At 40.1% G+C, this 25,129-nt stretch overlaps 2 protein-coding genes across 4 annotated transcripts in view; both read right to left on the bottom strand.

Moving 5' to 3' along the window:
- Window positions 1–1,500: 1,500 nt before the first annotated feature.
- On the bottom strand, window positions 1,501–17,910 carry LOC134293847 (uncharacterized). Of its 2 annotated transcripts, XM_062962750.1 has the most exons (10): window positions 17,676–17,910; window positions 12,956–13,041; window positions 12,559–12,653; window positions 11,212–11,301; window positions 8,874–8,973; window positions 6,697–6,811; window positions 4,985–5,063; window positions 3,763–3,866; window positions 2,643–2,739; window positions 1,503–1,886 (listed from the first exon to the last, which is right to left on the bottom strand). In XM_062962750.1, exons 2-9 carry the CDS (start codon window positions 13,021–13,023, stop codon window positions 2,683–2,685), a joined length of 708 nt encoding a protein of 235 aa, XP_062818820.1. In that variant the 5' UTR covers window positions 13,024–13,041; window positions 17,676–17,910; the 3' UTR covers window positions 1,503–1,886; window positions 2,643–2,682. The 2 variants fall into 2 exon arrangements, with proteins under 2 accessions (XP_062818823.1, XP_062818820.1); XM_062962753.1 differs by lacking the exon at window positions 3,763–3,866 and having other exon boundaries at window positions 1,501–1,886.
- A 5,097-nt stretch (window positions 17,911–23,007) lies between these two features.
- sf3b1 (splicing factor 3b subunit 1) overlaps window positions 23,008–25,129 on the bottom strand; it is a 37,728-nt gene continuing 35,606 nt past the window's right edge. For both annotated transcript variants that reach the window (XM_003226996.4, XM_008120081.3), the window contains one exon: window positions 23,008–23,635. In XM_003226996.4, the coding sequence (XP_003227044.1) occupies window positions 23,477–23,635 (159 nt within the window). In that variant the 3' untranslated portion in view covers window positions 23,008–23,476. The remainder of the gene's footprint in view (window positions 23,636–25,129) is intronic.

The raw sequence follows: 25,129 nt of genomic DNA, 5'->3' as shown, positions 1-25,129 counted from the left end.
CAACATCTCTTATACAACTCTAATATACCGATGATAACGTACTCTATACCCATTCACAACACCTACAACATCTCTTATACAACTCTAATATACCGATGACAACGTACTCTATACCCATTCACAACACCGACAACATCTCTTATACAACTCTAATATACCGATGATAACGTACTCTATACCCATTCACAACACCGACAACATCTCTTAGACACCATTCATACTTAGCTCCAACAGACAAAAACACCCAATAATCACAAATATTGTATATTCACAACCTTTAGGAAATAATATCCCCTAATGATGCAGCGTCTTCAACCGCTAACCTACACAACTTCTCCAATGAAACGTCGCACGTTTGAATTCGAAAAACGGAGTCAACCCCCACTATTACCCCACCTTCTCCCAACCCAACAGTTCCAAAACATCCAAATATCACTACATCCAATATCATCCAAATAAACAACCAAATATCAGTACTCCTCTGACACAAAACTAACAGCGCTCCATACAGTCATACCACCCACATGACCTCCAAGGACTCTACAAACAATGCCACCTCTTCGACTTACAAATACACATGATCACCAACCCACACACTCACACACGACTGGACTTAATATCAGGAAAAAACCTTTACCCTTTACCTTAACTACCTCCAATTCCTCAATACTTTATTTCCCATACCACCAGACTTTGCCACAGCAATGCGTGGCCGGGCACAGCTAGTTATAATTAAATTGTTATACTTCCATATCCTATTTCTCTGTTATTTAGTTCAAATTCTATAATTAGTGGTGCAGAGTTTGAAAGCCATACACCATATGTTTGAACATTTCTTATCACCATTTTGTTGGATTCCCTAATCAAAACATAATCCATGCATGGATATGTTTTATGTCTATTGAATAATATGTAGGTTTGGATTTTATATTAATTATCTCAAATCCCTCTCTTAGTCCCCAACTGTGTAATTAAAGCATTTTATTTTTATTTACATCCATCTTAAAATCCCCTGCTACAATAGTCTCTTTCTCATAAAATGTCTGGAGCTTTTTAAGTACTTTCCTGAGAAATCTTATTTGACTCATGGTTTGGACTATATATATTTACTGTTGTGAATGTTTAATTATTTAGTTTAAATTTCAAATATACATATTGCCTCTTTCTATCTTTAATCTGGTCCAGGATCTCATTATTTAGGTTTTTGCTCATTATTATTGCTAACACTCTTGCTTTATTTATTCCTCTGTCTTCTGCTTTTGTTTCCTATAACAAGGAATTCGGAAATGTTTTTTTCTCATTTTTAGCCTTATGCGTTTCTTGAGTACACATTATATTAGCGTCCTCTTTCTTAGTCAGCAATCTGTACCTTTTAAATCTGAAACCAATCCATTAACATTTAAAGATATTAAACTCTCTACCCATTTTCTTTATATATATATATATATATATATATATATATATATATATATATATATAAGTTTTTATTGTGAAACCTTTTTTTTCAAAAGTAATACATTAAAAAGTGGGGGAACAATCATTAAGGATAGAAAAGTAGGAAAGGATAGCTCTACTCTATAGGTCTACTCTACTCTATTCTATATGTCTAACACTGAAGGTAATTGGGTACGGGAGATCGGGGAGGGAATAAGGGATATCGTCGACTTCCAATCTCCTTCTTTGCGGCATGTTCTTTTCACTTCTTTAATGATCACTGGCCACAAGTCTACCCATTTTCTTTTGAACACATTTTTATTTTATATCTATAACCTAACAGCTAATATTTAATTATATACACCAACTTCATATCTACACGTGTAGTTTGGGTTATTCCAATTGCTTGAAATCACAAGTTTTAAATATTGCCATCCTTCCAGACACGATCCCTGAAAATAAAAAAGGAGAAAGACACAGAAAGTTTATTATATACCGTGTTTCCCCGAAAATAAGACAGTGTCTTATATTAATTTTTGCTCCCAAAGATGTGCTAGGTCTAATTTTCAGAGGATGTCTTATTTTTCCATGAAGAAGAATTCACATTTATTGTTGAACAAAAAAATGAACATTTATTATATACTGTACAGTAGTTGTCATCACAAACCAGCATAACCAGAGAAACTGTGAATCCTATCAAGAATTTCTTATTACTACCATTATTTCCATGTATATGATACGTACATTTATCGATCCTGCATGCTCTGGTGTTCTGTTCGATGGGCATGCTTCCAAACAAAAACTTTGCTAGGTCTTACTTTTGGGAGAGGTCTTATATTTAGCAATTCAGCAAAACCTCTACTAGGTCTTATTTTCTGGAGATGTCTTATTTTAGGGGAAACAGGGTATATGACTAAAGATATATTGACAAAATGACATGGAAATGGTATAAAATACAACTCTTCCCTTGCTGAGGAAAGCGTTATCAGAGGTACAGGTTGAAAGCTCTATGGACTATTAAATATATAAACCTGAATCACTCATCCCAACTTGAGTAGGCCCATTAAAGGCTTTCATGGCTGGAATCATTTGGATGTTGTGAGTTTTCTGGGCTGTATGGCCATGTTCTAGAAGCAGTCTCTACTGACATATCACCCACATCTATGGCAGGCATCCTCAGAGGTTGAGAGCAAAACTGATGTACATACCTCACAACCTCTGAAGATGTAGGTCCAGAGGTTGCAGTCTTCAATTCAAGGTCCATGAAATGGTACAAAGAGCCAAGGCAAACGGAAGCAACAGCAGCTAATGCAAAATAGTAATAACAGTGCTGTCCATGAAAACCCACACAGTTCCAGCCCTCCATTGCAGAACAACCCAGATAAACTTACATCTGAAGCAAAGTCCCAGTCCAGTCTTCTTTAACACGTACAAGAATCCCAAATGGCGCCCACCAACACCTTGCCACACGCAAAGTGAAGTGACCAAACACTCCCAATTTATCCCAATTCTCCCTGGGTGTCGAAAACACCAACACCCAAAGAGCAGGTGTCCCAAATCCTTAATCAGAGTCAGAACTCCACACAGCTAAAGCTCGTGGAGCGGCCGTCCCTAATTCTTCATCAGAATTCCAATCATCCTGCCCACGCCCAACACCATGCACACCTGAGGATCCACCCTCCCTCCTCCAAGCAAACCAAGTGGGATCTGCTTCTGAAGATACCCAAGGTTCAGCAGTATCCATGGGCCCCAATTCCCCAGGCATCTCTGGTGCCCGTGCCCAGTCAGTGCCCACTTCCTCAGCCACCACCTGTTCCCCAGCATCCATTTCTTCCACAGACTCTCCATCTGAATCTTCCATAGAAGATTCCCCATTGAGGTCCCTAATTCTCTTTCTGTGCAAATCCTCCAATGAGCCCTCCTCACGAGGGTTTTTCCTTCCTCTCCTGATCCCACCACTATCATCCACAGTCCCCGAAGGCGCAGTCACATCATCACATATACGGAAAAGTTTTGTGGAGCACTGGTGATCTCCTTGGTGGGAGCCATTTCCTTTTTAAGGTGGTCCAGAAGCAAAAATAAGGGCAGCTGGGTTTGGACAGTTTAATTATTAGAAAGTCCCTAGAGCCATCCATGGCCTAGCAATTCCCTGGTTAATTATCTGTCTGATAAGTAAAGAAATGGAAAGGAGGATCAGAAACTTTGTAATGGGCAGGAAGAAAAATACCAATGTAAACAACCCCCTGCTTCTTGGCAGGGGGTTGGACTGGATGGCCCATGAGGTCTCTTCCAACTCTACTATTCTATGATTCTATGAAAGATCCCTACCTGCAGAATGACATTTGGTGACCTCTGATAAATCCAGCAGAAGCCCATCAGGCAAACCAATGCTTCTGGCTCTAATGTTTTACTAATTTTTGCCACAAATGCTCCTGTAGATATTAAGGTATAGCATTAGATAAATTTTCCTCTCCAGAATTCATAAGAAACAAACCAAAGTGAAAGACTCTGAAGTAAACATTTAATTAGCTCTGCATCACACTGTTCAAACAACCCCAAATAAGACTCGGGTTTATGACTCTTGCCTCTTTACAATACTCTCTATTCTGTTCAATGGTGGAATACTGAGTGCTCCAGCTTTTGCCTTTTCCTGAGAGGAGGTTTGTCTGCTTCAGTGTACAAAGGAAAGATGGGTTGGGGAATCTAGTGGCACTTGCCTTTATGTCTGTGGGCACACATGCACGTATATATACATGTGGATGTTCATTGAGTTCTAGTGATTCCATACAGTTTTTTAAGCAACCAGTCTTTACAGTTTGTTTTGCTAGTGACTGACCTCCTCTGAAACACAATCTAATGCCAGGGCTGTCCCTGCTTGGTTTCCAAAATCAGAAGACATCTAGCACTCAGTTGCCAGGATCAGAACTTTAAAAGAATCATTGGGGTTGCAATAATTTTTCCCCAAGTTCTGACTATATCACTAGGAAATTTGAGGCCTAAAGACAAGGCAGAAGCAGATAAATAATTGCATAGGCAACTCCATCATTCAAACTCCAGGAACCTCATCAAACAAGGGGACGAGGTACTTCACCTAAATATTGAATTGGGGGAGGCCAATCAACTTCATGCTGTCTCTCTCGATTCTGCCTTTCTCTCCAGTATTTTTTCTTCATCACTTCCACCATCCTATAGCTTCCATTTCTGTCCACTGCTGCTGTCTTGTTATGTGTTTCCCACCTTTCCGAGATTTTTTTTCTTGTGTCAGGAGCAACTTGAGAAACTGCAAGTTGCTTCTGGTGTGAGAGAATTGGTGGTTTTAAAGGACGTTGTCCAGGGCCGCCCAGATGTTTTGTTCTTTTTACCATCCTTGTGGGAGGCTTCTCTCATGTCTCCGCACCACCTTGCCAGACATTTTCGCTGCCAGTAAAGCCTTGCATTGCACAAATCAGGGGTCTCAATACTGCTGCAATCATGCTATATGGATATCCCCAAAGACAGAGAAAAGAAAGAAGATGGAACTCATTTCAAATGAAATGCTTCTTCAACTTACCTAAAGATTTAAAAGGAAAATCCTCCTTGGTGGCGTCATCACTCCATTCTTTGTAGGCATTTGGCTGAACGATGTAACACTATTGCCAAAATACAAAGTTTCTGTTAGGCAAGTCCTAATGAGAGTGTATGCCAGTAAACACTGTGCACAGGGATAAGAAGATTTCTCTTTCCTCCATGCTGCACCCAACTTCAAAGCAAAACAGACAGGTAAGGGGAGAGGAAGGAAAGGAGGCTTCTGTCCCTCAACTCTGCCTCATCACTCGCCCTTCTGTACAACACACACCCGCATTTCTCTTGGTTGGCTGGGGAATTCTGGGAGCTGAGTCGTGGTTGTCTGCATGACATTTCTCCACCCCCTGTGAGCATTGCAGATTAAACCAGGTTAATTTGGCTTTGACCTGCATTAGTCAATGTCAGGGGAGGATCCCACAGCTTTGGGACAGTGAGGAAAGCAGGATCAGGTCTAAGTTGGACCAAGGCACTGTCTCTACAGGGCACTCCACCATCAATCCCCTTTCCCTGCCCTGATCAGCACAGTGGAAAGGGAGTGGATCTGGCATCAATAGAGGGGCCCATGCCATCAGGAAGAAGGAAGAGGAGGATGATGATCAGCTCCTTCCTTCTTCCAGTCGTGTGGGCAATGCTGCTGATGCCAGAACTGGGCACCTGTGATTGCCAGGAGCTGGTTGGGAGTGATGATGGCATCACAGAGGGCAGCACAGAAGTGACCGTCCTTGGGGCCAATATGGTTTGGGCTGAACTATGTAGATTCTAACCAGCAGGTTCTGAAGGGAGTGAGTTTCAATCTGAACCTTAAAGAGGCTTTCCAAAGCCCCATCTAAACTGTTATATAATGCAGTTTCATAATGCAGATCAACTTCCAATATATCCTCCCATGCCCCGGGTGGAGTAAATGGAACCAGAACAAAATGGATGCAAAAGTTAAGTCACATAAAATACATTCCAAAGTGTTCATCTTGTGATCCCCGATTGTTTATGGTTCCTGATTGACTAAGAACGCCAATGTAATCCGTGTAACAGACATGCATTGTCAAATAGATCTGAACATTCCCTGCTTTCTTATGAATTCCAAGGCATTTTTATTCTTTTCATAAACATTTCTGTGCAAGCAAGATAAATATGTCTTAGTAAAATTATTCTTCTGCCATTTGGGCTGATGATAGTGGTTTCAAAGAGATGTTCGGTAGTCTACTTTCAAAAACATTTTCTGTCATTTCTTGAAAGATTGGCAGTCTTACTAAATAGTTATTATAGGGAAGCTTAAACATATTGCTTAGGGGCTCTTTCTCCCTTAGGAGCTCTTTCGCCCTCTTTTAGTGCTATGGTCCCACTTTAACTGCCATGGCAACGTCCTTAGTATCCTGGGATCTGCAACTCAGGGAGGGACACCTGCAGTCCTCAGCCAGGGAGCTCCGCTGGTGCCTCTGGCCAAAGTCTCAATCCCAGGACCCCATAGGTGGCTGCCATGGCAATCAAAGAGGGATCCTAGCACTACCGTTGTGCAATGGGAAAGGGCCCAAAGTGGGGAAACCACAGACTGTCCAGATTATAGAGTTGGCACTCTGGAGCTTCTACAGAAACATATTACTGTGGACACTAAAATAGCCTTTCTAGATGTGTTTACATTGGGAAGAGAGAGACAAGTAAAGCACATCATCAACTTTATGTTCTTACAATTCCTACTCTTACATTTTCATTGATATCTTCAGCAGTGTTATCAGGAGGAATGTCAAGTTCAGGCGTTTGTGGAAGGGAAACAGCCATTTCCTGTTCCAGATTTTTCTTTACGCCTTCATTTTCTTGCCTGGATTGAAATGATAGACAGTGAAAATAGTCAACATACCACCCTTAGGCCTAGACAAAAACATGTTCACCATTAGGAAAATTCCTCCTGGGCTTAGCAAAGGAGGGCTGGCATAACTGCCCAAACTAAATATTGCTATAAAAAAGCAACAGGGACATCATAGGGAATATTAAAGACCACATCACATGGAGGTCGAGAAGCCGAAGAAAAGCGGGGGAAACCATGGGGCAGCATTAGCCTTTGTCCCCTTAGTGTCGGTGATTGTGGGATCCCATCCCATGATGTTTCTGTGCTGTCCCTGGCTTCCTCCCGCTTCCTTCCCGACTTCTCATAGGTATGAGAGGCTGGTGTAAACCCAACTCCTCTGTATACGCAACTCCAATGGGTATACATCTCAGACCCCTTTTGCACTACCATATTAAATCCATGTTATCACCTTTGAACTGGATTATATGGCAGTGTGGACTCATATAATCCCATTCAAAGCAGATAATGTGATAATGCACTTTTGATAATCTAGATTATATGGCAGTGTAGAAGGGGCCTCAGGGAGGTCAACATCACCTGTGTTTCTCTTTTAATGGAAATATGTACATCAGGTGTCTAGTATGCTGGGATAGGTGTCACTCAAAATGATCCTTTTCACTTAAACTTAATAAAACCGAAGAAGAAACATGCTTCTTGCTGTGTCATTTTCAGTTCTGACTGCATAACTTAAGGATAAATTAAGGATAAGACCATTAAAAATTCACCCATCAATTTGTTGTTTATTCGTTTAGTCACTTCCGACTCTTCGTAACCTCGTGGACCAGTCCAAGCTAGAGCTCCCTGTCGGCCGTCGCCACCCTCAGCTCCTTCAAGGTAAAGCCAGTCACTCCAAGGATACCATCCCACCCATCCATCTTACCCTTGGTCAACCCCTCTTCCTTTTTCCTTTCATTTTCCCCAGTATCAATGCTTTCTCCAAGCTTTCCTGTCTTCTCATGATGTGGCTAAAGTACTTCATCTTTGCCTCTAGTATCCTTCCCTCCAGTGAGCAGCTGGGCATTATTTCCTGGAGGATGGACTGGTTGGATCTTCTTGCAGTCCAAGGTGCTCTCAGGATTTTCCTCCAGCACCACAGTTCAAAAGTGTCTATCTTCCTTCGCTCAGCCTTCCTTATGGTCCAGCTCTCAAATCCATAGGTCACTATGAGGAATACCATTGCTTTAACTATGTGGATCTTCGTTGCCAGTGTGACGTCTCAACTCTTCACTATTTTATCAAGGTTGGTCCTTGCTCTCCTCCCAAGAAGTAAATGTCTTCTGATTTCCTGGCTGCAGTCTGCGTCTACAGTAATCTTTGCAACTAAAAATTCAAGTCTGTCACTACCTCCACTTTTTCTCCCTCTATTTGCCAGTCATCAATCAGCCTGGTTGCCATAATCTTGGGTTTTCTTGATGTTTACCTGCAACCCAGCTTTTGCACTTTCTTCTTTCACCTTGGTGATAAGGCTCCTCGGCTCCTCCTCGCTTTCAGCCATCAAAATGTTATCATCTGCATATCTAAGGTTGTTAATGTTTCTTCCAGCAATTTTAACTCCAGCTTTGGATTCATCAAGCCCACACATTGCATGATGTGTTCTACATACAAGTTGAAAAGCTAGGGTGAGAGGATACAGCCCTGCCGTACCCCTTTGCCAATCTCGAACCAGTCTGTTGTTCCGTGGTCTGTTCTGACTGTGGCTACTTGGCCGTTATACAGATTCCCCAGGAGACAGACAAGGTAACTTGGTATCCCCATACCACCAAGAACATTCCACAATTTATGATCATCCACACAGTCAAAGACTTTAGAAAAGTCAATAAGACAGAAATAGATGTTTTTCTGAATCTCCCTGCCCCTACCTCCATTATCCAGCGGATATTGGCAGTTTGGTCTCTTGTTCCTCTGCCTTTTCTAAACCCAGCTTTAAGTAGAGGGAAGCTTGTGAGAGATCAAACAATTTAAATTGGCCATTTTAGTAAGTCTCCTCACTGCAACCCACAAAGGTGACCACGCATAAACTGGGCAATGCCTTTACCTCACAGGTGCTGTCTCTTCCTGAACTGGAAGGTCTAGAAAGGTCTTGACAGTATTGCCTTTTTCCTTCTCTGCAAAAAGCCTGGCGCTGAGAATGAATTCTAGAAGGAAAGAGGAACTGTGTTAGTGACTATGAATTAATCAAAAATCCACATACTGCGGGCCCTTGATGCATCACCTTGTAGAGCTGATTTCAAACCTGCAGTGCATTAACTGTCCCTCTGATTTAGAAGCCAGTAGCTGTCTGTCTTTCTCTCTGTGTGTGTGTGTAAACAGCTAAGGAAAGATGTTGTTCTGTGCTGGAGCTGATAGGCTCTAGACTGGGATGCCTCAGGGAATTGTAGCTCATGCCCACATTGGCCAGGTCATCATTTCCATCTGTACCAAGGTGCATAACAAGGAACCTGTTATCGAAGCGCTGCCCAGAGACAAGTAAAAGTTCCCTGGACATCAAAAGACCCACATTTCCAAGAAATGGGGCTTTGTCAAATTCAATGCTGACAAAGCCCCATTTGCTGGAAATGTACCTCATCCCTGTTGGCTGTGGAATGAAATATATCCTCCGTGTGGGTCCTTTGGACAAGTGGAATGCTTTAAATGCAGCATGAGGGCCTATCAATAAGATGCCCCATTGATTTATTCTTGAAGGAAAATTCAAAGAATAAAATGTGTTCTCTTAAAAAAAAAAAAAGGAAGAGAGAATGTACATCCCCTGTAAATTTCAAAATCCATGTCAGCACAAGCCGCATTTATGCAATGGTGTATTAAAATAGTGTTCCTTACATACAATGGTAAAATTTACTTTTGAGATTTCAAAACAATATTTTCAAGTTGTGAGTGGTTTGAATCCATGGACACAGAATTCATGTGTCCATGGATTTGAATATATTGCTCATGAAGTCTATTCAGCAGAATGTTATACTTTTTGTTTTCTGAAGCCTGGAGACCTGGAAATATTTTTGGCCACAGAACTCACACTGTCACTACTTAGCTGTACAAGATATACTTGTTTATTGAATATTATAACATGTATTGTCTGTTATTGTTATTTCCTTTAAAGTCATTTCTGACCTAATTGGTCTTAAGGCAACTCTATCACAGGGTTTTCTGAGCTGAGAGTATGTGATTTGCCCAAGCACTCCCGACAGATTTTCAGGTCTACTCAGTGAATTGAACTCTGGTCTCCCGGTCATAGTCCAGCACTCAGACCAGAACAGCATGCTGCTCTCTTACTTCCTGCACAGTAACCAACACCCCCAGAATCCAACTGATTTGGACAAATCTGGGTAAATTTCATGGCTGACTATGGAGCATCAGGAAAAGTCATCTAGATCACAAGCTAGGTTCAGCAGGTACCTTGTGCATTGTAGCAATATCATTATTGTGTGTCTCTGACCATTAATACTCATAATGAGCTTAAGAAAGTTAATTTGTATGGCAGGGCAAGAAACCTAGAATTAAATTTGTCAATTTCACAGACGGGAAAAAGAGAGGGAGTTCGGGTTTCCCAAACCTAAAATTGTATTATGAAGCACGTGGCCTAATTTGGATTAAAGATTGGATTACATTGAAAAGAGAGAAAATTTTAATGCTGGAAAGATTCGATTTAAGAATTGGCTGGCATTCTTATATGTGGTACGGGAAAACTAAAACTGAGAAAAATTTTGGAAACCACTTTATAACCACTTTTAATGAAAATAGGGGAAAGATATAAGCAAAGATTGTATACGAAAATATTGCTTTTGCTCTCATCCATGGAAGCAGGACAGAGGAGGCTGCTAAGATGGACAAAATAGCTGACTTATAGAGAAATTTGGATAAAACATAAAGGAATATACCTATTGAAGAAAGACGAAATTAATTATATAACTCAAAGAATATTACAATAAGGAAAAGAGAATAGGCTTTGAAGACAAGGCATCCTTATGGGACATATTAATTTCAATGGAAAAAAGGGATTAGCAAGATTTACAAAAAATTATTGGAATGGTCTACTGAGCTGGAACAAGTAAAGGACCCCACAATAAAATGGGCAGCAAACATAGGCCACCCAATAAAATTTGAGTGGGAAGAGTGGGAACATATGTGGAATCAGAATTTGAAATTTACCTATGCATCAGACCTTAAAGAGAACTAGTATAACATGTTCTTCAGATGGTATACCACACCACATAAATTGGGATCTTTTTATAAAAATATGCAGAGCAAAATCTTGGAGTGCAAGAAGGCACGTTCTACCACATGTGGTGGATGTGTGAATATCTTAATATAAATCTTCTCAAGATTAAATAAATAAAACAAGGCTATGTATGTTGAGACTGGATCTTTATGGAACTTACTTAAGGAAATCCCGAAAAGGAATGCCAGGAAAATCAGCCCCATCCAGAGAGTCTTCCTCTGACGTCTTCGTGGTGCGGTCCAAGTGGGGGCTGCAATAACAAAAGATTTGTTAGTCACTGTTCATGGAAATTACTCCTGAAAGAGGCAGATATTCAGAGTCCACAATGTGAAAATGTGGCTTTTTTATCCCGGCATTTTTGGGTTTCAAAAGCAATTTAATCTGAGTTTAGAAACAAAGTGAGAATCAGCCAACAACATTCCCTGTTAGCAATGAACCCAAAGCCAGGCTTCTCAAACATCCTTCTAAAAACTATTGCAACAGGAAGCTTCCTAATACCCTCCTTTTTCTGTATTTGAGAATCCCTATCTTCCTGCCATGCATTTCTGGGTAATCCTGCTAAGATTCATAGGAGGCTTAATAATTTAGAAGCAGAGATCTAGAGATACATTTGAAATAAAGGGGCTTATCATGAGAGTACCCAACAGCTGCAAACTTAAGGATGGTGCAAAAACGAAAACCCCAAGCGGATGCGTTCAGCTACACTATCAAACCAATAGAGCCAATTGGCATCTGAACCAAGGACACATATTTTGTTAAGTCAGTGGATCTTGATTGCTCATTTAAGACTACACCACCACAAAATACTTCACATTATTGGTGCTGAGGATATCCAATCTCTCAAGCCACCTCCCCACACGGCTATGGAGATGGCAGATGAGCTCCGGGGCAGGTCTCATGGGGTGGGTGGGTGATCGAGGATGTTGTCATCCCGCTAAACATAATTCTGAGAGCTCTATCACACCCTAGTTGTCATGTGAAGCATCTACTGTTAAGAACATGTTTCTGACTCTGCCTTGGATATGATTTTTCTTGTGCTTCCTTTCAAAGTTGCTGGATGTCATTTCTGCCAGTGTTTGGAAAAAAACATTCAGAATCTCACATACTTATTACAGGTCGTTGTGGGGCCTTGTACGTTGTGATGTTTTGTGGCACCAGAGGGGGAGCTCTGAATAAGGGTCTTTGATCCACCAAGGTTCTACCTAGAGGCAACAGACTACGTTAACAGCAAAACCCCTGCGCACATCGGGCAGGTCCAGGAAAAATACTTGGAAAAGTGTATTTGTTTATTTTTAGATTTATAGAAAACCGACAGCTATTATTAAGATGTTTAAAAAGTAGATAAAATTAAATACATTATTTATAAGGGTTCTCCCTCCAAGTGACATAGGAGCCACCATCTACCACCCCACCAGCTGCCAATTACAGAAAAGGAAACCTTGCTGAAGATTTGAATGGGCAAGTTGAATGGGCAACTTCATCCCAAGGCCAGCAAACATACACTTACTACAGCAAGGGATGCTGTCGTTCATGCCAAAGTCGGACTCAAAGACCCTTTCACCAGCAGAGATGTGGCTTTTTCTGCGGATCTTTTTGAAGACCCTGAAAAAGAAGAACCTGGTTTGTACACTCAAAAGAACTACAAGGTTTTATTCTGCTTCCCTTTCCATTCCCACCAGCTGTCCTGATTTTGCAGAGACAGTTCCAGATGCCTCAAATAATGCAATTTTATTCATATCCATTTTTATTTTTGAATTTGACCCGTAGCTACTGCATTTCCCACCCTCGTCTTATACTCAAGTCAATAAGTTTTCCCGGTTTTTGTGGTAAAATAGAAGCCTCGGCTTATATTCGGGTCGGCTTATATACGGTAATATATATACGGTAATGACTTATCTTAGTACCTCCTTACGCCGGTCTCTCTATAGGAAATAGGCGGGAGGGCCGCCAATCTTTCACTGCGTCGCAGCATGTTTTCCTTCCGAGGAAGCTGCAAATGTGAGAGATCCTGATCAGCATGGTCATCCTGTGCTCCTTGGGCTCAGGCATCCTGGAGATATGGGTTGGCTTCCCCTTTCAACCTTCTCCCACCCCTATTTCCCCCGAGAAACAATGGACATGTCTGCTATGCTGAAGCCCTTCTTCTTGGTCCCCCACTATGTGATTAAGAAGAGGTTCACTGAAAACTGTTGCCAAAATTCCCATGCTCAGCTAGCTCCCTGGGTGTGGTTCAACCAATCAGCTTCATGATTGGCATTTTACAGTTAACACACACACCAATTTTTACATGCCTCAACAGAGCTTTCTTCGTTCCCATCCATCGCCCAAATCCTGTATAGCCCCTGAAAGCTGGCACTGAAGGTCCCCCACCCCCCGGGATCAGACTTTTGAAGTGCGGGGGAGATTTTAGTGAAGATGGAGCTTTTTCAATCCGCTGACAAATTCCATCAGCATAAATATGATGATGATGATGATGATAATCATAATAATTATATATTTATATCCCATCTCCATCTCCCCGAAGGGACTCGGGGCGGCTTAGATGGGGACAAGCCCGATCCAACAAAGATTAAAAACAAACACAGATTAAAACATATCTCAATAAAATCAACGACATTACAAGAAGACAATAACATAAAAAAGCAAAACATAAAAATCCCTGGTTCTTCACCGATTGGATGCTAACCTGCCTTTCAGGCATGGGCAAACTTTGGCCCTCATGAAGGACAGCAGGGACTCAGGTGGATCCGTAATTTTTTCATTGGGGGAAAGGATGGGATGAACCAACTTTGGAAGGGCTGGGCCGTGGGGACAGAGTTCACTCCCAAAGCAGTTCACAAGATTCCTGTTGGGCCACAATGCGGCATGGACCCGATCTTTTTCATGCCAGTCCCAATCCGCATTACATGCTTGTGCAGAAGTGTCCTCAGGAGGGTGACATTCAGAGAAAAGCAGGAAGGAAGCTAGATCTCCAGCGCTACTGAGCAAAACACTGGTTTTTATATTTCTCCCACAGATCAATTTTTAGAGTGTATTTGGTGATAGAAAGTGAATTTTAAGATCGTCCAGCATAATTGTATTGTCAACTTCTGCTGGAAGATGGCTACAGAATCTCATCTGAGGACCTTGAGATCCCCAGAGAAGACATTTTAATCCAATCTGTGAATAGCCAAATCCACAAAGGTCAAGCTTGTAAATGGAGAGGGTCAACTGTGCATGGATCATACTTGTACTCACAGACCAGATACCTCAATCTTTTGCTTGTTCAATATATGTGGTAAAAGGCCTCAATCCCAAAAAGCATTCATATACAGAGCTTTTCCACACAGTGAGGAATACGGATTGGCACTGATCAGTACAGAGAGATCCTACTTGCGGATGCCACATGCACAGCTGGCACACAGAACAAGGGCAAGGGCACAGCTACCAGGCTTAATTATGCTAGCCCCCACCCAAAAAAATTCATTTGGATGCCCCTAAGGATTGTGTCACACTAGAGCTTTGATGCACTTTAAATCCACTTTAAATCCACTTTAGAGAGGGGGCTCTAAATAGCTCAGCCAGACAGGTCTTGAACTTCACCAAACTACAAACCCCACAATTCTGTACGAGGCAGAAACCAAATTTAAAGTGGATTCATGCTCTAGTGTGATGAGGCATGAGTTGTGTACAGTGATCAAGTCTAAATAAGCCAAATGTTCTAAATACATAAACAAAAGTAACACGAGTTTCAGAATCCTTGTATATACAGTAGGACCTCCATTTCCATTAGGTTTGGGAGTGCAGCAAACTAGTGAAAATGGGAAAACTGTGAATTAAAACATTCATGACTTTTAATCTCTAGGTCAGTGGTTCTCAATCTTCCTAATGCCTCTTAATACAGTTCCTCGTGTTGTGCTGACCCCCAACCATAAAATTATTTTCATTGCTACTTCCTGTCATTTTGCTACTGTTATGAATCATAATGTCAATATCCGATCTGCAGGATGTATTGTCATTCACTGGACCAAATTTGGCACAAATAACCAATATGCCCTAATTTGAATACTGGTGGGGTTGGGGGGGGGGATGATTTTGTCATTTGGGAGTTGTAGTTACTGGGATTTATAATTCACCTACCATCAAAGAGCATTCGAAACTCCACCAATGATGGAACTGATCCAAACTTGGCACACAGAACTCCCACGACCAACGGAAAATACTGGAAGGGTTTGGTGGGCATTGACCTTGAGTTTGGGATTTGTAGTTCACCTGCATCCAGAGAGCACTGTGGACTTGAATAATGATGGATCTGGACCAAACTTGGCACAAATACTTAATATGCCCAAATGGTGGAGTTTGGGGAAAATTGACTTTGACATTTGGGAGTTGTAGTTGCCAGGATTTATAGTTCACCTACAATCAAAGAACCCCTTGAACCCCACCGATAGAATTGGGCCAAACTTCCCACACAATCCCTATGACCTACAGAAAATACGGGTCTTTGGCGACCCCTCTGACACCCCCATCGTGACCCCCCAGGGGTCCCGATCCCCAGGTTGAGAAACGCTGCTCTAGGTCCGCCAGGGCTACCCTAGGGTCAACCTATACTGGAAGCCGATCCTAGACTTGCACTGGAGGACTTCAAAGTGCCAGGAGAAGTCTTCCCTTTAGGAATCCCTAGCAACTCCAGCATGACTTTAAGGTCATTTTCTGGCATAAGTTAACTGTAGAGCTGTGTCTGAGAACCTAGACAATTTCATAAAATACTCAGACAGTCAAATCCACAAGAGTTAAACCCAGAAATGCAGAGGGCCAACTGTACATTTTTAGCATTAACCACTCATTAGATTTCCCATTGCTCTCTTACTTTTATTCTGTCCCTTTCCAGTATGGACATTTCAGGGTCCCAAGGCATATCACAAAGAATTCAACAACAGCTGGGTTTACTGACCTTACAATGACCAAATCTGGATTTTCCAAAAGCAAATATTATTGAGTTGAATAGAAACTCAGTAATATCAGCTGAAATATATGCTCCGAAATATCGAGTTGGACAAACTCGATAAAAGGCGCTGGGACCTCACTGCTCTAAGAGCCGCAAAGGGTGTTGCTCCACTCAAGAGATGACTGGAAACAACTGTCAAAGTCCTAGTCAGTTGAGGCAATATCCAACTTACAACACAGTGATGTCATCAATGGATATTCTAGAGTCATGGTTGATATGGTAACTGGACTCTATTTATCTCCCCAGTCCCTTTACAGATACACACCACACATTGTCCTAGTCAATTACAGTTTGAATATCCCTTATATACAAAGTTCGGGACCAGAAGTGTTTTGGATTTCAGATATTATTTTTTTCTGAATGACTGCATAAGCATGATGAGATGTCTTGGAAGTGGGACCCAAGTCTAAACGCAAAATTCATATATGTTTCACGTGTACCTTATATAGCCTTGAAAGTAATTTTATACACAATATTTTAATCATTGTGAGTGTGTAATTAAGTTTATGAACATGGATCCATCAGAAAACAAATGTGTCAGTATCTCAGCCACCTATGTGGTCAATTTTGGACTTTGGATTTGGGAATTCTGAATAAGGGATCCACCTGTACTTATTTATGAGTATTATTACTATTGTTTTTTAATGGTGCTTACTCTGGAACAGAGCTTGGAAGCCATTAAACCCTGTAGGTGAAGTTTTACTGAAAGCCAAAATGCAGGAGGACATGCAATGCAAGATGTATATATGAACAAAGAAGAAAGAGCACTGCAAATAGATACGAGTTTCAGCCTGAGTCTAATACAGGAAGCCTCTCCAGCCAGCCTCAGTATTGCCTGAAGTCCTTCTCCCCCACCTCCTACCTTTTCCTTCTTTGGTAGACAATCCACCTCTTTTGGAGGGCTGGTCCGGCCATTATTTTTATTTATGTATTATTATTTATATCTCCCCATCTGCCAACTTCTGAATCAGTGCAGCAGATGTCCACCAGCTCTGCAATACTGGTGGAAGCACTCTCTCCTATTGGACATTTTGAAGACTTTAAAAAAATATTAATTCTCAAAAAAACATTTTATCAAAACTGACGAGCTAGCTACTGATTAAGTGGCTTGAAAACATGACTCTTATTTCCCACAATAAATAATTTTGATTGGTTTTCGTTATTCTGTAGTATTTTATGATTATATCATTATTTCATTATATTATAATAATTGTTTTTATTTGTAAAACTTTAAACATTTCTTTAAAATTGGTGGATGAGTGGATCTTTCTGAAAGTTAGCAGGAATGATGCCTTGCTCCTCTTTTGTCACTGTGGAAAATTCCAGGAAACACAACTTTTGGGGTTTTTTTCCAAAGATATTTTATTTATAAAAATTGCATGATAAACAAAAAGTTGGATCTTCCAATAGCCAAGCAAAGCAATAATGTGACCCACATGTTCTTGTGAAATACCGATTATGCTTGAAATTTCTCTCTGAGCGATACGATGATTGTCCTGACTCAATCTGTCAACCTTTTACTTGTGAAACTCGGTGGTTGCGGTCACAGGACGTCCAACTCTTTGTTTGTCACGCAAGTCAGATGTTCCCACCTCAACATCTTTAAACTTACTCGCCCAATGATGCACAATACTCACATCAACACAATCACCATAAACCTTGCATTCTCTGATGAATCTCCTTTGGGGTGACACCTTCGGCTGTCAAGAATTCAGTGACTGAACGTTGCTTAAGTCGCATTGACCGACCGTCTGCGCAGGGTTCCATATTTCGCACTTTAACACCACAACCGTTCAATGCTAAGGCTTCCCGCCAAATGGAACTGTAGAGAAGAGTCTGCTGAACAAGCCAGGACCTGCCGCATACCAGTGCTGCCATCTGTCGAGGAGTTATGAAGGTGGAGGCATTACTTTTCATTCAACCCTCGTATAACATAAAATAACAATATAATAACAGTTTCCTAGTCTCTAGAGGGAGAGAAGAAAAGGTAGGCTCCTTCCACACTGCCCCTATATCCCAGGATCTATTCCCAGATTATCTGGCAGTGCAGACTCATATAATCCAGGTCAAAGAAGTTAATCTGGGATCAGATCCTGGGATATAATGTAGAAGCTTCATAATGCTTAGGTCTGGTTAAAGAGAAAGCTAAAGGATCTTATGTGTATTTTTAATATACCCTGTTTCCCCCAAAATAAGACAGGGTATTATATAAATTTTTGCTCCAAAAGATGCATTAGGACTTGTTTTCAGGGGCACTCTTATTTTTCCAAATTGACTTTTTAAATTAACTATATCTAGGGATTATTTTTGAAATAGGACTTATATTTCCAGCCTCCTCAGAAATGCAGAAAAATCATAATAGGTCTTATTTTCAGGGTAGGTCTTATTTTTGGGGTAACAGGGTATGTTTTTATGTTTGCACGTTAACTATGTTTAAATATGTTATTTTAAAGATGGGTTTGATTATGTTGTGCCCTGCCATTAGAGGTGGGTAATTTATTATTACAACTTCCTATTATTATTATTATTATTATTATTATTATTTTATTTTATTTTTATTATTTGTTGATTTCAATTCATGGTGATCCTCTTGTGCTGGTTTTCTTGGTAAGATTTACTAAAAGGAGGCTTGCCATCCCTTTCTACTAAAGCTTAGAAAGTATGACTTGCCCAAGGTCACCCCGGGGATTTCCATGGCTGAACTGTGAAATTTGAAGTTACACTGCATTATATGAGTCTAAATTGAATGCAGTTTCAAACTGCATTGTATGGCAGTGTACATAGGGCCTAAGTATTTGAACTTGAGAAATCGTGGGCAAATTTGTAGATGGCTATTCTAAAGAGTGAGAGATAAAAGGTTTCGAGTCTCTGGAAATGAGGAGTTTCTCTGCTACATCATATGGATTGGTGTATTCAGTTTTGATGACATTATGTAACAAAATAATAATAGGAGCCCCGGTGGCGAAGTGTGTTAAAGCACTGAGCTGCTGAACTTGCAGACCAAAAGGTCGCAGGTTCAAATCTCGGGAGCGGACTAGCGCCCGCTGTTAGCTCCAGATTCTGCCAACCTAGCAGTTCGAAAACATGCCAATGTGAGTAGATCAATAGGTACCGCTCTGGCGGGAAGGTAACAGTGCTCCATGCAGTCATGCCGGCCACATGACCTTGGAGGTGTTTACGGACAACGCCAGCTCTTCAGCTTAGAAATGAAAATGAGCACCAACCCCCAGAGTCAGACATGACTGGACTTAACGTCAGGGGAAACCTTTACCTTTACTTTTATGTAACAAAATATGAATAATTATCTGTTCTTGGTTTGAAAGCATTATTTCCTGTTTAATTGTGCGGAACTTACTTTAAAAGTAGTTCTTATACTCCAGAAACTTCATTTTTGTGGCTGCTATAAAATATGATGAATTGACTTGATGAAATATTTATTGAAAAACTATAGCAAAATGTGTTGCAGGATGTCCCGTAAAAAGAAAGTTTTTTTGCAGTTTAATAGACCTTTCCCATGTTTTTATGATCAAACCAATTAGGAAATGAAATTTATAACCCAGGAACAAAAATCATGTTACATATTCCAGGGGAGGGAACTGGCAAAAACCACCTCTGAAGTTAACCTGCCTAAGAAACCCCTATGAAATCCACAGATTTCCATCGACAGATTGTTGTACCATACTTAATACAAATAAGACAACCCCTGAAAATAAGCCATAGTATGTCTTCTTGAGGAAAAATAAATATGTGTCCTTTCGGGGAAACACGATAGCATCAAACAGCAATGTTTTTAGCATGTGGGACTAGCCTTCTGCCAAGGTGATAAACTAAAGTGACACTTACTTTAGTAGCCCCCAACACTCTATGGCTTTAGCTGCTGTGCCTTTCATGCTCCCTTTATAGTTCTCTGTAGGGCAGTATAAGATGATTTCACTGGTGATAGGCCCCTCAAGCAGGCAGTCCCTTATATTCCTTTCCAGGCAGGAAAGCAAGTGATGAGGATCCTAGGTTTTCAGTCGGAGGACATTATTGGAAAAGAGGCCACAGCAAATGGATGATGGGAACAGCTATGACTCTTCTCCTTTGGAGTAGTTTTGTTGCATCTTCTCCTTGGTGACCTACAAGAGGTAAATCCTGGACTCATCTAGACTGATGATTTTTACTTTGTTGGTTTCCTGTGCTTCCCATTCAAACAGTCTCAATTGCACCTCAATTTATTTGTGAGAATCTTGATTATAACGTGGGTTGTGATGTTCAGTGGGGATATGTTCAACCTGCTTGCATCCTTCTGCAGATGCTTCACATAGTCTCCTCCTGTGTGTCTCCTCTCAATAATGTTTTAAGTCACAATGAAGTTACCGTAGATACTCAAGTATAAGCCGACCCAAATATAAGCCGAGGCACCTAATTTTATCACAAAAAACTGGGATAACTTATTGACTCGAGTATAAGCCGAGGGTGGGAAATGCAGCAGTTACGGGTAAATTTCAAAATAAAAATAGATACCAATAAAATTTCATTAATCGAGGCATCAGTAGGTTAAATGTTTTTGAATATTTACCATATTTCAAAGAAAAGCAATAAACTAGCTCTATAAGTGGAAAAGTAGGAGCAACAAAAACAATATGGTATCAACAATAACCTAATAATAATAATAATAATAATAATAATAATAATAATAATAATAATAAATACTTCATTTGGATCCCACCCTATCTCCCCATGGGGACTCAGGCCGGCTTCCAACATAGTAACAGGCAAACATTCAATGCTTATATAAACAATGCAGAGCTAGATATAGATCTATAATTATAGATACTAATTTCACATATGCATTTCCCCCTGAAACGTTTGCAAATCCCTGTGTGTGTGCATTTCCCCTACACTATTTGCAAGCCATATATATATTCATATCTATCTAGACATGTCTATATATATTTGTGTGTTCATTTCCCCACTGTAATATTTCCAAGCCCTATATATATGTAGGTAAGAATATATTCATATCTATCCAGACATCTCTCTTTTGCAGAGACTTGCAAACATGAGGGTAAATTCATATATAAAAATTAATGTATATGTATGGCTACAGAAACACAGGTACATGGATCTATATGTAAAAGGATTTGTAAAGACCTGCAAACATATGAGGGGAAATTCATATATAAAATTAATGTATATAGATAGATACACATATAAAGGTACATAGAGATGGCAAAAGCTTGCAAAGGGTTAGTGCCTATATTATCTGTAGGAGAGTTTAACAAATATTTCAGGGGAAAATGTTTTCATAAGATTAATGAATATGTATTTTTCTTCTTGCTGACTTGCAAGGGTGTTCTTCTTTCCAAAACATTCCCTTGATTAAGAGCGAGGGAGGCTTTGCAAAAGTAAACACACTGATAAGGGAAGAGAGAAATAGATCACATATTGCAAGCAATAGCCTGCAGGTTCCGTTGCCGGCCTTGACCTTGACCCGATTATAAGCCGGGGGAGGCTTTTTCAGCTCATAAATAAAGGCTGAAAAACTCGGTTTGCAGTACTAGTGCCAGCTTTCCAAACTATTTGTCGTGATACATTAGTGTCGTCTGCAGTGTAGGTATCGTGCAAACATGAGAAACCTCAGTCTATGTGAAATAAGTAATAAAAAATATAAATTAAAGGTTTTAATGAGGTGTGTTGTGTCCCCAGAAATTTCACTATTACAATTGTAATAATGAAATGTATGGGGACATTATCTCTTGCAGGAGTTGGTTTAACCTATGGTTTGCAACTAAAAATGAATTACTATCACAAAATTATGCAGGCCTAAAAAGTGCGTCACCAACATGAAATGTTTGGAAAGCTCTGTACTAGTGGTACGCTGTAATGGTGCAATTTCTGTACCTGTTTTCTGAGAGCAGGTTCATACACACCCTCCCTAGGACAGAGAGTGAGGATGAAGAGAGGTGATCTTGCTCTAGGGAAACATAGGAATAGCACTACTGGTTTATCACTACTGCATTATATCAGATAATCCTTTATTTAAAAAATCCAAAGCTCTATGTGCAAGCAATAGACCTTCACACTCTGCATACATATGTATCAACCTCAGAAAAACTTCGGACATTTCCAATCACATACTCTCTTTCCTTTTCTCTCAATCTTGCAGTTTCAACCCAACTTGAAACTGATATGTGGGTGTGGGTGTTAATCTTTCTGAACACAGGAGCCCTACTGTTTCATCACAAAGGCTTTATTGCTTTTCAAAATACCGGATATATTAAAAGGATTTCTAAGGGTTGGGGGGAATGAAAACAGAGCTAATATCCTGAAAGCAGGGAGGGGTGCGCATTTCAATCATCACAAGTCAAGTGATGACCATAATGTATGGGTTTTTTAAAAAACCTTACTTTTCAGCTACAAACAAAATAATTTAGAATAATATGGAAAAGAGACACAGGGCAGATAAAAATAATATTTTAAGGAATCTGCTACCACTAGGTACAGTGACGATGACCAATTTGGACAGCTTTAGAAAGAAATGGAACTAAGGCCACTTCCACATAGCTGAATAAAATCCCTCAATATCTGCTTTGAACTGGGATATGTGGCAGTGTGCACTCAAATAACCCAGTTCAAAGCAGATATTATAAACATTCATATTACCAGTAATACCAGATGTTGGGGGAAACGAGGAGCATAGTAATGTTTATTTATATATATCCTACAATTTCTCTCAGCTTAGATCTTGCATTTGTAAGATATATACTAATAAAGCTGCTTTTCCAAGTGTTTTAGAAAAAAACAACAGAGCATCAAAGAGAAAAAAGGTGCCAGGGAATTAATAAAGCCAGTGAGGGTTTTGTAAAAAGCAGAAAAATGACAAAAAACTATAATTCGGCAATGGGCCCTGCTTCCCAACACCCCTTAATTATTCTAGCTACACAACAAATGTGTATTACCAAGAAATAAATCACAATCGAAGAGAACATTCTTCTTATTTATTCAAAAGCTAGGTATGACAAAGAGAGGATTAAAATGTAATATGCCACCTTTTTACATGAACTGCTTGACAATCTATTAGAGACCACTTAACATGTCTCCCTGTTCAAAAATGCTCACACACAAATAACCATTAATATTTTATACACAAACGTTTATTTCTCAAATAAACAGCCCCTTTAAACACAAGGAATGGAGTCTAAATCCTCATCAAGATGAATCCCAAATTAAATCTTCCCAGGATGCTGTGCAATCACTGTGTTCTTAGTCACTACTGGCTTTAACATCAAAATCAACAAAGACATGTTATTTAAAAATCATGCTACTGGATTTCTAAGCTCTGCCTCTGATCCTCTCTATGGTGATCCGCAGTGTCTTAAAAATTGTACATCGCCAGATCTGAACCAAATGTGGAATAGCTGTGTACTGAACACAAAACAAATGAGAAATAACTTTACAAGACATAATCAAGTTCATAACGAATGTAGGTGTTCTTTTCGTCATTGTAGATCCGTGGATAATGTGCTATTAAAGCATCCTGTGAACCAATGTAGATGGAATTATAGATCTTCCAATACACATCTCTGACTTTTCTGGCAGGGTGAAACAAACCCTAAAGAAAAACACAACACAAATAAGCAAAATTAAAACTTCACAATCATTTTAAAATTAGAGCCTTAGCTATATCATAAAGATGCTCACAGCTAAAATTTTACATATTAAGAGATTTAATCCACATATGCTCTTCTCTTTTGACAAAACTACCACAAGTCACTCAAAGTTTTAGGCCCCTTCTACACTGCCATATAATCCAGTTCTAAGCAGATAATTTAGATTTTATATGACAAAGTAGAAGGACCCTTAAACAGCCTGTGCATTGGAACAAGCAAGAAGGGGAACAACAGAGGCCCCAATGCAGATTTCTGCAAGAACCCAGAGAGTTCCAAATTAGTAAATAACTGCTTTTTCAGCTTGCTTGAAAAAATGTCACAAATGTATTAAGATGTGTAGCACAGCATGTTACAAGCAATAAGTCCCTTTATATATATATATATATATATATATATATATATATATATATACACACACATACACGATCAAACCAGCTCACTCACCTCTAAAAAGTTAAATTTCTGAGAACTCTTCATGTGTTTCTAATTTTATATGATGATGTAACATTTATTTAGAACAGTGCTTCTCAACCTGTAGGTCCTCAGATGTTTTGCCCTTCAATTCCCAGAGATCTTAACAGCTGGTAAACTGGCTGGGGTTTCTGGGAGTTGTAGGCCAAAACACCTGGGGACCCACAGGTTGAGAACCACTGATCTAGAATATTTTGTTGGGTTTTTTGTTGTTGTTGTTATTCAACCAGCTCATGTTTTTTGTTTGTTTGAATCACTGAAAGAACTGTACTTGAATACAGTGACACAGAAAGTCTATTAACATTCCATTTGTGGTTCTAAGTCATAGAATCATAGAGTTGGAAGAGACCATATGGACCATTCAGTCCAATCCCCTTATGCCATGCAAGAAAAGCACAATCAAAGCATCCCTGACAGATGGCTATCCTGCCTCTGTTTACACGCCTCTAAGGAAGGAGCTTCCACCACACTCCAAGGCTGAGAGTTTTACTGCTTAACAGCTTTTATAGTCAGGAAGTTCTTCCAAATGTTCAAATGGAATCGCCTTTCCTGTTTTTTGAACCAATTGCTCTGAATTCCAATTTCCAGGGCAGCAGAAAACAAGCCTGCTCCCTCTTCCTAATGCTGATTCTTTCTCCCCAGGACTAAACACAGATCATTATGAAGCAGAACTGCAATATAGGGAACAGACGGCAATTGAACTATTATTCTCTACCCACCTAATATACCTTTTTTGCTCACATGCAAGCTGCCACATATTAGCAAATCAGGTTTATTAATTGTACCCTTCACACTTGGTTAATAGACATTGGTTCTTTCTCCTACCCTGGACATTCCACAGCTATATTCCACTTGCTTTACCATTATCAGATACTCTGAAGATGCCAATCATAGATTCAGGCGAAACGTCCGGAGAAAATGCTGCTAGAACACAGCCATACAGCCCAGAAAAAACACAACACCCT

Source organism: Anolis carolinensis, chromosome 1 (assembly GCF_035594765.1).
Source record: "Anolis carolinensis isolate JA03-04 chromosome 1, rAnoCar3.1.pri, whole genome shotgun sequence".
Lineage (NCBI taxonomy): Eukaryota > Metazoa > Chordata > Lepidosauria > Squamata > Dactyloidae > Anolis > Anolis carolinensis.
Note: the sequence above shows the minus strand (reverse complement) of the source record. Positions and strands in the feature narration are given on the sequence as shown.